Source organism: Lissotriton vulgaris, chromosome 10 (assembly GCF_964263255.1).
Source record: "Lissotriton vulgaris chromosome 10, aLisVul1.2, whole genome shotgun sequence".
NCBI lineage: Eukaryota > Metazoa > Chordata > Amphibia > Caudata > Salamandridae > Lissotriton > Lissotriton vulgaris.
In genome coordinates this window covers 1,137,533,518-1,137,548,421 of record NC_141698.1, presented here as the reverse complement: position 1 = coordinate 1,137,548,421, position 14,904 = coordinate 1,137,533,518, and the positions used below count along the sequence as shown (strand labels likewise).

The following is a 14,904-nucleotide window of genomic DNA, read 5'->3' as shown; positions in this document are numbered from 1 at the left end:
ACAAGACTTGAGCATCGGCTGAAGTCACTGGCTACACCAGTTCTAGCTGGGAATTGGACATTTGTTAGGGCTTCTCTGCAAATTTAATATCCCAGAGTAGTTAATTTTCCTGTTTTCCAAGTTCTCTCAGGCTCTGAAGCCAAGAGTCGAAGGTCAGACCAGTTTGGACTGGTCAAGGTGGGTTTGTTGATTGCAGACCAAACAGAGCTCTGTATCTGTTGCTTCGGAGACCAGAAGCGACACAATAAGAGGGGAGAGAGCAGTGGCGGCCATCACATACAAAAAGTGGTGGGCGGGCGGAGGGAGTGCGGGTAGAGCATGGGATGGGGCACGAGATTGGGGGACGAGGGACTATAATAATAATATTAATTTAAAAAAAGTTAAACTTACCTGCTGCTTCTGCCTCTCACGTTGGGCCTCAGTGCTGGGTCTTCTGTGTCCCACCAGACTCCCTGTCCAATCCCCGCACTGCAGATCAGCAGTAAAATTCCAGCCCGTGGCCATCCACCGCAGGTGTGCACACTGCCCGTCGCGTGTGTGTGTGCACGGTGCCTCATGTGTTGCTATCCCTTCATGTACTGACCCTCCTCCCTCATCTCTCCTGCAGGGCATCACGTTGAAACTGAATTCAAAGCAGAGCTGCATCGTTGGACGCATCCTGCATGGAGGCATGATCCACAGACAAGGTAAGGAGACCGTCTGTGCGCCAAGGTGAGAGGGCACAGATCCACAGACAAGGTAAGGAGACCGTCTGTGCACCCAGGTGGGAGGGCACAGAGCCACAGACAAGGTAAGGAGACCGTCTGTACGCCCAGGTGGGAGGGTACTGATGTACACACAAAAAGGGGGGCCTAGGAGATTTAAACACCAGTCAGGGTGTACTCCCCGGCTATAATAACAAAACACACACAAGCCCTCAGGTCTATGAAGAGGGAGAAAAAGACAAAAGAGGCTGACTACAAAGAAGGCGTCCCTTTAAAGGTCGGTTTCCCTCACCCACCAGAGGTGGCTCGCTTCATCATTGGGACTCCTCCTCGCACCATGAAGCCGGGGCATGGTGTGGGCTTCTTCCCCCTCGTTGTGAAGGAGGAGCTCAGGGATGTTTTATGTATGAGAGAGGGGTATTACTAAAACCCAATGTGAGCTAACAAAGTGTAGCGAGGAGCGCAGTGCTAGTGAAATAAAACTAGCTACAAGGTTTACCACATACTATTATTCTGGCTACCTTGTGCTAGGATGAAAGGTACAATAGGCGCCATTAGATCCAATCGTACTTCGCTTAGACCGACATGTTTCAGCCAGTGACCCAGAGAGTGTTGTGGCCTTCTTCAGGATCTTAAGTGAGCTACTGCTGTGAAAGTGATGTCTAAAAGTTATGAATAAATTGTTTATAGCAAGGCCAATAAGCCGGATTATTGAATTTGATATAAAACCAGTGACCCAAGGGTTGCAAGATGGAGTATTCATCGGTGATACCTGCAGGAGTCGGGTATCCCCGAAACCGAACTGTGTCCCAACTGCACACTGCTAACTTGACTTCGGTAGCCATTGAACTGCGCCCTAAACATTGCCAGTGACCGTAACTGGTGAGAGCCTTATTACTTCAGTGGTAGGTTTTGGGGTCAAAAGGAGTTTTGCAAACTTTCAAATCTTCCGAGTGTACGCGTTTTTCCCATCACAGTTGTCCAGGGGGGTGTTTCTGTCCCACTGATGCCTGTTCATTCTCCAGTGTTTGAATTTGTTTACTTATCGTCAGCGTCCAGGTTTCTGGGTCCTCCCTCGCACCCCAGGTTCCAAATATCAGTGTTTTCTCCCTTGCTGCTTCCAGTTACTGTTCTCCTGGCACCGATTTCCAGATATCTTTGTTCTCGTGTACAGTACAGAGGTTCCACTGTTATAACCCTAGGTGTTTAGATCCTCTAAAACCCACAGTCAAAGACACTGTTTGTCATTTCCTTCACCTTTAAGAATCATGGTTAGCATTTACCTCCAGACGCCTATATTTTGCAACAATTGCTGCATATATGCTGAATAGAGAACATGCTTTTCTGCTTAAAAGGCTCTTATGGAAGGTTTTAGAAGAATAATTTCACCTACCGCGCCAGAGGTCCCTCTGTGGAACCTTAGCACAGCATTCAGAAATGTTTTAGAGTAGATGTCCTCAGGCCTGAGTGAAGCCCAGACTTGCACCGCCTTTCTCTGTAGTTTGTGGTCTTTCAGGGAATTGAAACAAGCTTGGTCTGACCTGCAATCCTCAAACCAAGATCAGCTCAGACCAGACTGACTAGGTAAACTGGACACCATGGCTGGATCTGGAGGCGTGTTGGGATATTTAAATAAAGCGGATCGTTGGCTGGCTGGCTGCGGCGGCCTACATTGGGTACCCCAAGAGAATCCAGGATGGATCATTGGGTGAGCGTTGGTAGATCATCTGGACAGCGAGGAATCCTGAACCCTGTGCTGGAAAATACATCTCCCCAGGAGTGGGAACCCTTCTGCGTTGTTACCAGTCCGTAGGTCTTGATGATGTTACCTCAGGACAGGTGTAGAACTTCACCACCTGCAGGAGGATGTGGACTCGTCTGACAGCAGGGGCCTACCTGGTACCAAGAAGATCTGCACAAGGCCCAGCTGACTGGAGGATGAAGAGTGTCTCAATGGACAGAGGTCACCCAGGGGTCATGCTTCCCCACAGATTGTGGAGTTTTCTGGAGCGAACATGTGTTTAGGGCAGAGCAGAAAAGACACTCAGGGCAGTCACACAGCTTTTCACAGCATGCAGAGGAATGGCAAAAGCCTTTACATAGGTTGGGGTACACTGCGGGTGGACACCCCGTCAAGAGAGCCCCGCTTAGCTGATGAATTAAGTTTCACGTGAGGAGCTCTACCAGTGGGCAATTCCATTGTGGAGTTGACTGCAGGAAAAAATAGTGTGAGGAGCAAACTGAGCCGGGCAGTGTGGTAGAGTTTTATAAAGTGATGACCTGCTCGATTCATCCGTGTGGACCAAAAGGGAGTTTTATGGCTGACGTCTGTTATATTAAGGCAGGCAGAAGCTCATAGGGTCATTAGCTGAACACTGAATAAAAACAGCACACATTGTTTGTCAATCGCAAACACGCACCCATCACAGCAAACATAATACATGCTCACTTTACATTTTATATTCGAAATATTTTGTTGAAAAAAATAAGTAACCGCATTTGTGTTTGGTTCTATGACAAAGCCCACCTTCCGCCACTTGCTGTAGTAGTCCACCAGAACTATGGCATATTTGCATCTACCAGGCAGAACACCAAAAGGTCCAATAAAATCCACTGCAAGTTTGGACCAAGGTCTGTCCGGCAGCTCTACAGGATATAAGGGGGGAGTTACAGGTTTAACAGCCAGATTCATCATTGAAAAATGGGCTCGCAAAGGACCAGATTCTGAGAATCTGGCCCTTTGCCCTATGATCGCTATTTTTGGCCGCTATTTACCGCGAAGTCTGACTTCGTGGTAAATAGTGAAAACTTTGAAAAATGCACTTTAGTGCATTTTTTTAAGTTGTATGTTACACACACACATGTCCTTTGGACATGTGTGTGCGCAACATCAGTCTACATTTACATTTCAGGGGTGCTACAGGGTGTCCTTTGGACACCCCTGGCACCCTTGAAATCGCATCCTTATTTGCGATTAGCAAATTGCTAATCGCAAATAAGGAATGACTCCCCATGCATTCCTATGGGCCTTTAGGCCCATAGGTATGCATTACAATGCATGCCATTACAACGCATAGTTACACTATTCAACACTTACCCTACTGTTGCACCCCCTGGAGTTAGATTAGTAATTTTTACCCCTACACTATCAAATACTTACCCTACTGTTGCACCCCCAGGAGTTAGAATAGTAATTTTACCCCTACACTATCCAACACTTACCCTTCTGTTGCACCCCCTGGAGTTAGAATAGTAATTTTTACCCCCTACTCTATCCAACACTTACCCTACTGTTGCACCCCCTGGAGTTAGAATAGTAATTTTTACCCCCTACACTATCCAACACTTACCCTTCTGTTGCACCCCCTGGAGTTAGAATAGTAATTTTTACCCCTACACTATCCAATACTTACCATATATGCAATGTAATGGTATGCGTTGTAATGGTATGCGTTGTAAAGTTAGTATGCATGGTAATGGAATGCGTTGTAAAGGTAGTGTTTTAAAAAATTTGTTGTAATGGCATGCGTTGTAATGGAATGCATTGTAATGGATGTTGCGCTGTAAAAAATGCGTTGTAAAAGTATGTGTTGTAACGTCATACATTCACTCACTCTCCTCAAACATATTTGGTATTGATCGTGAACACATTTTATCAGATTGTCACCATAATATGTTTAGCTAAGATGGAGAGAGAGGTGGCCTAAAAGTTATAACCCCCTCTGATATTGTGTGTTGTATCAACATGCGGCAGTGACAGCGCTACTCAAGCTACAGTCTGTAATCTAACATTCCTAACCTGTGATTTACGTTATGCCAAAACTTTGACGTGTCTTATGCCTAACCTGTGAATTATGTTATGTCTATCCTGTGACTTGTCTTATGTCTAACCTGTGATTTGTCTTATGTCTGACTTGTGAATTATGTTATTTCTGACCTGTGACGTGTGTTATGTCTGACCTGTGACGTGTATTGTATCAAATCTGTGAATTAAGTTATGTCTAACCCGTGATGTGTGTTATGTCTAACCTGTGACGTGTTATGTCTGACCTGTGATTTATGTGATGTCTAACCTGTGACGTGTGTTATGTCTAACCTGTGACGTGTGTTATGTCTAACCCATGACGTGTGTTATGTCTAACCTGAGACGTGTTATGTCTAACCTGTGATTTATGTGATGTCTAACCTGTGACGTGTGTTATGTCTAACCTGTGAAGTGTGTTATGTCTAACCAGTGACGTGTGTTATGTCTAACCCGTGACGTGTGTTATGTCTAACCTGTGATGTGTGTTATGTCAAACCCGTGACGTGTGTTATGTCTAACCCGTGACGTGTATTATGTCTAACCTGTGACGTGTGTTATGTCTAACCCGTGATGTGTTATGTCTAACCCGTGTCGTGTGTTATGTCTAACCTGTGACGTGTTATGTCTGACCTGTGATTTATGTGATGTCTAACCTGTGACGTGTGTTATGTCTAACCTGTGACGTGTGTTATGTCTAACCCGTGACGTGTGTTATGTCTAACCTGTGACGTGTTATGTCTAACCTGTGATTTATGTGATGTCTAACCTGTAACGTGTGTTATGTCTAACCTGTGAAGTGTGTTATGTCTAACCAGTGACGTGTGTTATGTCTAACCCGTGACGTGTGTTATGTCTAACCTGTTATGTGTGTTATGTCAAACCCGTGACGTGTGTTATGTCTAACCTGTGATTTGTGTTCCCCGCTCCTCTCCACTGCAGGTTCACTCCATGTTGGGGATGAGATCCTGGAGATCAACGGGGCAAGTGTCACCAGCCACTCTGTGGACCAGCTCCAGAAGATGCTGGTAGGTAGCATCCTGTTTGTGCCCACACTCTCCACAGTCCATACTCACACTGCGTACCCTCACTCCACACACGAAAGTAGCATCCACCCCACCCCTTACTCCCCTCTATTTATCCTCTCTCATGTCCATGTGTCCTCCACCATTCTACCATAGCTTTCCATGTTCCACATGTGAAACTCTACCCTCCTCACTCACACACGCCCCTTACTCTCCTCTGATCCTTGTCCATCCATCCTACTCCAAGTCCATGTCTCCACCTCCCTTTGTTCCTGCCTTCCCATGCTCCACAAATGAAGCCCCCATGGCCCTTACCCCCACACTCCATGCACCCACTCAGGGCCACACTCCATGCACCCACTCAGGGCCACACTCCATGCACCCACTAAGGGCCACACTCCATGCACCCACTAAGGGCCACACTCCATGCACCCACTCAGGGCCACACTCCATGCACCCACTAAGGGCCACACTCCTTGCACCCACTCTGGGCCACACTCCTTGCATTACAATCAGGGCCACACTCCATGCGCCCACTCAGGGCCACACTCCATGCCCCCACTCAGGGCCACACTCCATGTGCCCACTCAGGGCCACACTCCATGCACCCACTAAGGGCCATACTCCTTGCAACCACTCAGGGCCACACTCCATGCGCCCACTCAGGGCCACACTCCATGCGCCCGCTCAGGGCCACACTCCATACGCCCACTCAGGGCCACACTCCATGCGCCCACTCAGGGCCACACTCCATGCGCCCACTCAGGGCCACACTCCATGCGCCCACTCAGGGCCACGCTCCATGCACCCACTAAGGGCCATACTCCTTGCAACCACTCAGGGCCACACTCCATGCGCCCACTCAGTGGCCACACTCCTTACATCACACTCATTGTCACACTCCATGCAACCATTCAGGGCCACACTTCATGCACCCACTCATTGGTCACACGTGTTAAGTGCAGACAGGCGTGATGCCTGCAGTGGTCTTTGGTATGTGAGTGGTGTCTTTTGTAGGGGCGAGTAGGAAGATGAAAGCCATACCCACTCTGTGAGGCCTTTTCTTGGGACCCTGTAGGTCCACCAGACATGAACACCTTCAGAGCAGTGACCCAGAAAGCGAGGAGAGGAGGGTTGATGCAATTGTAGAGGATGCAGGGGAACCACCGTGTGATGCAGACACACACACATGGTCTTCAATGACACCTGCCCTTCCTGGTGCCACACTCGCTAAGCACAAAAAAACCCTCACTGTTCACCCACTAGGGCACAGAAGCAGCTGCCTTCACTACTCACCACACACCCACAGGGAAGACAAGCAACTCCACACACTGCTCCTAGCACACTCAATTGAGAAGAGAACCAACTCCCCTCAACGCTTACCACACACTCACACGAGAAGACAACCAACTCCCCTCAACGCTTACCACACACTCACACGGGAAGACAACCAACTCCCCTCAACGCTTAACACACACTCACACGAGAAGACAACCAACTCCCCTCAACGCTTACCACACACTCACACGGGAAGACAACCAACTCCCCTCAACGCTTAACACACACTCACACGAGAAGACAACCAACTCCCCTCAACGCTTACCACACACTCACACGGGAAGACAACCAACTCCCCTCAACGCTTAACACACACTCACACGAGAAGACAACCAACTCCCCTCAACGCTTACCACACACTCACACGGGAAGACAACCAACTCCCCTCAAAGCTTAACACACACTCACACGAGAAGACAACCAACTCCCCTCAACGCTTACCACACACTCACACGGGAAGACAACCAACTCCCCTCAACGCTTAACACACACTCACACGAGAAGACAACCAACTCCCCTCAACGCTTACCACACACTCTCACGGGAAGACAACCAACTCCCCTCAACGCTTAACACACACTCACACGAGAAGACAACCAACTCCCCTCAACGCTTACCACACACTCACACGGGAAGACAACCAACTCCCCTCAACGCTTAACACACACTCACACGAGAAGACAACCAACTCCCCTCAACGCTTAACACACACTCACACGAGAAGACAACCAACTCCCCTCAACGCTTACCACACACTCACACGAGAAGACAACCAACTCCCCTCAACGCTTACCACACACTCACACGGGAAGACAACCAACTCCCCGCACCACTTACCCTTAGAAGAGCGGATGCCACGGAAGTGTTCTCGCATAGGAATAAGCGACAGGGGCCACAGACAGGGCCCTCTGGAAGGTCCACTGAAGACGGGGCAAGCCAGCAGGACCCCTTGATAACAAGAAGAGCTGGTCACAGAAGCATCTGTGCCAGCGACGTGCAGCCGGTAGTCGCTGGCCGGGGAGTTGTGACTCTAATCTTGTCTTCATTTTGTCTTGCAGAAGGAGGCCAAAGGGACAGTGTCGCTCAAGGTGGCCCCCAATCAGCAGAGCCGTCTGCCGCCTCTACAGGTACGGACTCCCCTCTTTGGGCATCCGGTGTGTGTGGCTTCCCACGGCTGTCCAAACACAGCTATTCTGAATGATGGGAATACTCCTACGGTGCACAAGCCATCAGAAAGCCGCCTTTATTTAGGTGCTTGCGCTTTTAAATGTAAAAAAACCCATTGTTAACAGAATGAGTTTCCAGTTTTTGAATTCCCAATTTGTGAATCGTTTTCAATAACTTGCTTCAGTTGAATAATTGGAGCCGTGTAACCGTGTAATCTTGACTTCAGTATTGTAAGATCATGACTATTGACTCCATAATAAACCTTCACACGGTCCACACGTGTCAGTGCCCCCTGTCCGCACTCCTGGGATCACGTAGACTTCTGTCTTGGAGGCATCACCCTGAAGAGCGAGGATCTTGGTCCAAAATGCACTGGGGTCATTGACACGGGTGATTGATACGAATAGTTGATATGTTTTGCTCACCATTGACGCAGCTCAGCACATCAACTCTGGTTGCTTGGTACTAGCTGTGTAAACCAGGCTGTGGAGTCCCTTTCTTTCAGCCCTCCTGGTTCTTGTTTCTGTCCTCCTTTAGTTTGCTCTCCCCATCTTTCCATATGATTGGTCAGTGTCCCTCCCTGGCTTTCACCTTGTTGGAGTGCACCACTTTTGAACTCTCCAGATGTTGGGTCTGAATGCAGTGAAGGCTGCTGGCACCTGTCCCTACAGCTTTGGCGGTCACTGTTGGCATGATGTTTCCATGCACCCACCTGGTCTTTGGAAACCTGCTGAGGTTTGCTGATGAACAGTTGAGAGCCTTCAGGCTCTGGCCTGGTCCAGGCTCTTTCCTGAGTGTTTGTTGGCTTTTCCTGATGTTTCGGAGTAGAGAACAGGGCGGAAGCTGTTCGACTGGCGAGCCGGGCGTGTGTCTTTATGTACCACGGACGGGATCTGATGTCTAGAGTAAACCACATGAGAATGAGGGGTCTTCTTGTTTCCCAGAGTAGAAGGGCTGGGGTGCAGCATGTGACCAATGCTTTCCATCTTTACTGTTTACTGTTTCCTATCATGTGTGTCTCCCTCTTTCCAGATGTACATGAGAGCCCAGTTCAACTACGACCCCCTGCAGGACAGCCTCATCCCCTGCAAGGAGGCCGGGCTGAAGTTCAAGACGGGGGACATTATCCAGATCATCAACAAAGACGACTCCAACTGGTGGCAGGGCCGCGTGGAAGGTTCTGCGACAGAGAAAGCAGGCCTGCTCCCCTCTCCTGAGCTGCAAGAGTGGTATGTTCCAAGATGGCGGCTGTGAATGTTTGTGTGTGTGGGGCTGGGGGGGGGGTACTGGGTAATATTATGTAGCGGCTGGAGGTCCTTAACAACAGTACTACGCTCAGTCCAAAAAACGTCAAGAACAGACAAGAGAGAAGGGTTTCCTCAGTGACACGTTGGAACCTAGATTGAGAGCCAATACATGCCAGCCACTGAGAGGGGATTGTGGAGAACCAGTGGAATGTGTTCTTACCTCGGTGTCTATGCCTCGAGGCACTCTAAGATGCAACATTCTGTGAGGCACTCCAGAACCGGATTGTGTTAAAGTCGCTGCCGCAGAAGGGGTGATGGGGACTCCTGCGTCTGGCAAAATGTCCTAACCGGAGATCAAGACTTGACACCTGTCCGCACCGGATCACTGATCTTTACCAATAGCTTCACTGGGATGAGATTGAGTTGATGGTTAGTGGTTTCTGGGACTTGAAAATTTCTGTAGTAACCTTTGTTTTTGCGTGACGGAAATTAAACAGTTGAGAGTTCAATCCATTGAGTTGGCTAGAGGTGGCCAAGCACAAGCTCTTAGTTCAGACTCCATCAACTGTATCCCTTGCACAAGAATGAGTATCTTGTAGAAGAAAGTCCTCAAACATACCTGAGAGTCCGGTATATTGATATGTACATACATCTATAGTCTCATAATAAACAATTAGGCATTTTCAATTTTATTTTCATTTAAACAACACCCTGAAAACATCCCACCTCCCTTCCCTCCCCCTCCCGGCACTCATAAGCTATTGCATTAAAATTTCTTGAAACATGGCTTTACCCATCTCAGCCTACAACATTGTCTGACTCAATCAGAATCGTACAGGGGTTATATACGCTATAATTGCATAAGGTTCTGAATTGCTGCACCTAGAAACGTGTCTGTACATTTCGGGGTGGGGTAACGCCGGCTCTACATTCCCATCTCAATCGTCAGCTGACGACGAATCGGACCCGGTGATCCCTCCAGTTTCAAATGCCCCCAAAGTAGTATACCAATCTAAGGAAATTGGGGTTTTCCTGAGTCCCTTGCGCTCTTCGCGGTGTAGTGCTCACCCTCTGCTTTACCCCAGAGCATCACCTCCGCCCTCCATAACTCCGGGTCGGGTGGTTTGGGTGATTTCCACCTCATTGTGCGTTTTGCCAGCAACAAGGCCATATCAGTGAATCGAGTAGCCACACTTCTCTTGCTCTCCACCGGCCCCAGTCCTAATATGGCATATTCTATGGTATCTATCGGCTTGGATGGAGCCACCTTAACCAGTGTCTCATGTATTGTGTTCCAGTAGTAGCCTAATTTTGGACAGTCCCACAACATATGTAATATCCTTGCGTCATCCGCAATTGTCAGCCGTGTTAGGAAACATAGCATGTAGGCGGTGAGGTGTAAGATATGCCCTATGTAAAACCATCAGTTGTATGAACTTAAATTTCGGGTTTCTTGTCACTTTCTTCGGAAATTTTAGGATGCGCTCCCACTCCTTGTCCCGTAGCGGTCTACCAATGTCTCCCTCCCATTTCGTCCTTAGTGGCAGTAGTGATGTCGCCTTTCCTGTTCTAATACCATTTGTAATCCATTTAGTTAGGTGGCTGCCCGTTCCCATAAGATATTGCATTGTCAACAGTGGGTTAGTAGGTGGTTCGCCCCCATTTTGTGCCCACGTCCTTACTACGTACTGACGCACACCAGTGTGCAGGAGAAACAGTTCTCCCGGGGTATGATGTGTGGTGCGGAAGTCCTCAAAGGACATCATGTGGCCATCCGCAAATAGGTCCCCGACTTGTGTCACTCCTGTATCGTGCCACGCAGTGAGTGTGTGGTTTGACAATAGTCCTGTCCCCAGTGGAAAACCTAGGAGTGGGATTGTGGGGGTGTATGAGGTTGTCGGTGTCGTGTATTTCACCGCCTTCCTCCAATAGGTTATTGCAAGTCGGAGTAATGGATATGTCGCCATTGGAATCTCCGAACGGGGTAGTAGCAGTGTATGAACTCACCCCCTTGACCAGTCCTCTTCTGACATGCCGATTTCATGCAGATTTCGACCCGCCAGCTAGTAGGCAAGCCATTGTAGTTGGCAGGCATAGTTGTATGCCCGGAAGTCCGGCACTCCCATACCGCCGGTCTCCGAGGTAAGCTGCAGTTTGGCGAAACTGATACGCCTCCGTCCTGGGCCCCATATTAGTTCCGTTAGGGTCGTATCCAGCGTCCTAAACAATGCAGCCGGGATCATAAAAGGTAGGCTCGTAAAGTAGTAGATAAGGCGAGGAAGTACAACCATCTTGGAGATAGCCACTCTGCCCGCTACCGATAGTGTTGTCCAAAATTGTATTTGTGATTTCAGTGCTATCATTGATCTACCCAGGTTGCCGTTTATCATGCCCCCAGCTCCTCTATATACCTGTATCCCTAGGTAACGCAAGGTTGTCTCTGCCATCTGAAAATTATGTGGTGCAAAGGTCAATGGGGTGGACGCACCAGTGGTGCTGAAACAGTATCCGTATGATTTAGGCTCACTAATGGTGAGGCCCGACAGCGTACAGAATTCCTCAAATATTCTGGGTATGGGGTCTAGGTCACCTCTCAGATCTCGCAGGAACAGAATGACATCATCTGCGTATGCAGACACCACATGGACTGCCCCGTCTCTTTGAATACCCTTGTGAGGTGCCAATTTCCGAAGTTTACAGAGCAATGGCTCAAGTGCTAGAATAAACAAGAGCGGGGACAGCGGGCAGCCCTGTCTGGTACCTCTTGCAATGTTCAGGTTCTCTGATATGCACCTGTTCATACGAACCCTTGCCGTTGGGTGGGTGTACAACAATCTGACCCATACGATATATCCGAGCGGTATCCCAAATTTTGCAAATGTTGCAAACATAAAATCCCATCTAAGGGAGTCGAAAGCCTGCTTTTGGTCTAGGGAAATACAGCCCTCCGTTCCTTCCTCTGCCTGCTCGCATAGCACGAGTTGGGCGAACCTCCGCAGGTTCATAACCGTGCTCCTGCCGGGTACGAACCTGCATTGGTCAGAGTATATTAGTTGTGTGATGTATTGGGCTAATCTCGTCGCCAGGATCTTGTTCACTATTTTATAATCAGTGTTTAGTAAAGATAATGGCCTGTAGATAACCAGTTGCATGCCGTCTCTACCCGGTTTCAGGAGGGAAACTATCAGAGCCTGAAGGGACGACTGCGGTAGTGATTGAGTTCGCAGCACCTCTTGATAGATCACCTGCAGGCGCGGGGCAAGTAGGTCAGTGTATGTCTCGTAGAACTCTGCCGGGAGGCCATCTGTCCCAGGGGTTTTAATCCTCGGGAGCGCATAAATGGCCTGTCGGATCTCTGCAACCGTGATATGGCGTTTCAGGTCATCTCTCTGTCTGTCATTAAGCTGCGGCAGGTCCAAATCTCCCATAAAGTCCTCGAATGCCGTATGCGAAAGCTGTCGGTGTGGGCCGTATAATGTGGCATAGTAGTCCCTGAAGGCATTGTTAATGTCTACCTGTGTCGTGGCCGCAGACCCTCCCTGGTCAACAACCTCTAGTATGGGCAGGTGTGTGGGGGTGTCACGTATAATCCGGGCTAGTAGAGGCCCGACCTGTCTGCTTGCGTGTGCTGCCTGCAGGTGTATTCCTTATAGTCCAGTAACCTCAGTTCCTCTAGTAGTTCAGCGTGGCGTATATGTGCCTCCTGTAGTGGTGTGAAGGGCAGGTTCGTACCAGCAGCTTCACTTTCCAATATTGCTAGTCGACCCTCTACCTCTCGAAGGTTATCGATCACCTCACGTCTCCTGCCCACACGAGTAGCCATTGCTTCCCCTCTAATTGACACCTTAAATACATCCCATTGCACTTGCCTGGAACTAGCAGAGCCTGTGTTTACGGTAAAGTAAGTGGTAATGGTGTCTGCCAGCGACGTCTTAAAGACAGTATCTTCCAGCAGTTCCGCATTTAGACGCCAGGTCGGTATCGGTGTCGGGACCCTGCCCCACTGCAGTGTTATTTCTACTGGGTTATGGTCGGAGAGTGTCTTACCTATATGTTCTGCTGTGAGTATTGCTTCTAGTAGGGGCTTGGTGCAGAAGACTCGGTCTATTCTAGTGTGTAATTTGTGGGGCGGGGAGTAAAAAGTGTATTCCCTGTTGAGCAAGTGTTTGCTGCGCCATTTGTCCGCCAGATCCCAACCCTCTGCCCATTGCGCTAGCGCATCTGCCTGTCTTCTGCTCTCAGTGGCATGTAAAGGTGGATGTGACCTGTCCAGTGAAGTATTCAATACTGCATTAAAGTCCCCGCCTATGATCCATTTGCATCCTGCCCAGTCAGCCAATACCCCGCTTACGCTGGCTAGAAAGTCTGATTGGCTGGAGTTCGGTGCATACATACTACCAAGCACAACAGGTGAGCCATCTAGCAGTCCCCGCACAAAGACATATCTACCTTCCTTATCTATTCTCTGTTCCACCACCTTAAAGGGTACTGAGTTCCTGAGCCAAATAGCTGCCCCCCTTGAGAATACAGAGTAAGAGGTAGCAAACATTTGTCCCTTCCATTTCTTGAGCAGCTTCGCGCTCTCCGCATCGTTCAAATGAGTCTCCTGGAGGCAGGCCACCATGACACCTCGCCGATTGAGCTGCGCCAATATTCTGTGTCTCTTGTGAATGGACTCCATTCCCCGCACATTCCAGGTGCATATTTTATAGGTGTTAAGGGTCCCCATGTCTGATCGTGGTGTATGTGTCCAACCGGCTTCTGGGTAAATAGGCCATGCGTACAATGTGCGTTAGTGTGAGTGCCATATAAACATGTAGTTCCCTAACGTAAAGGACCCCAAGCAAAAAGACCTGAGGTCCAAACCAAGTTGCCCAACGTGGGCAAAAATCAAACCAGAACATGTCTATACGGTGGGGGGTGTAGTCCACGTACACCTGTCTGGCACTTGTCGATGGTGTTGCAGCGAGCCCTTAGCTGTTGTGTCCTCGCTTCCATCCACCCCATTACGTGCCCGTGTGTTAGTTTCATACTTTACCACTCGGAGTCTGCCAAGGGTACAGTCAGAGATCGTCTGCCATTTGCGCTGTGATTTTGGGGAAAAGCTGCAAACTGTCTGCAGAGCCGGATACCTCTGTGTGTGTGCCTGAAGTGCTGACCGAGCCAGTTGCGCCTCCTGCATCGTGTGCTGCCAGTGCTGCCCCTGTCAGTTGGACCACGTTTGCCTGTTTCCCACATTGGCCCCTTGTCGACTTTCCACTCGCTGTGGAACGTTCCGCATGCTCTTCTCCTGCGTTGGATTGAGGGTGATGATGTTCCGATTGACATGAGGGTCCGCCGCTCTGGTCTTCCTCAAACGGGTCCTGTGTGTTTGGTAGTGTTAAAGTCACTTCCATCCATTCCGCTGCTTCCTCAGGAGTGTCAAAGAAGTGTGATTTATTTTCGTACAGTATTTTAAGGCGCGCAGGGAACAGTAGGGCATATTTCAAGTTTCTGTCCCGTAATTTGCGTTTCACTCCTAAAAATGTAGACCTGGCTCGCTGCACTGCCGGGGTGAAGTCCGGATATACCGATATAGTTTTGTCCTCGTACCTTAGCGGCGCCTTCTCTCTCGCCATCCG

General features: G+C 49.2%; 1 protein-coding gene across 3 annotated transcripts in view; it reads left to right on the top strand.

The window, feature by feature from the left end:
- Nucleotides 1-14,904, top strand: part of MPP1 (MAGUK p55 scaffold protein 1) — a 170,633-nt gene that overhangs the window by 83,469 nt on the left and 72,260 nt on the right. For all 3 annotated transcript variants that reach the window (XM_086942234.1, XM_086942236.1, XM_086942235.1), the window contains exons 3-6: nt 608-686; nt 5,449-5,534; nt 7,928-7,996; nt 9,069-9,265. In XM_086942234.1, coding sequence (XP_086798360.1) covers nt 608-686; nt 5,449-5,534; nt 7,928-7,996; nt 9,069-9,265 — 431 coding nt within the window. The remainder of the gene's footprint in view (nt 1-607; nt 687-5,448; nt 5,535-7,927; nt 7,997-9,068; nt 9,266-14,904) is intronic.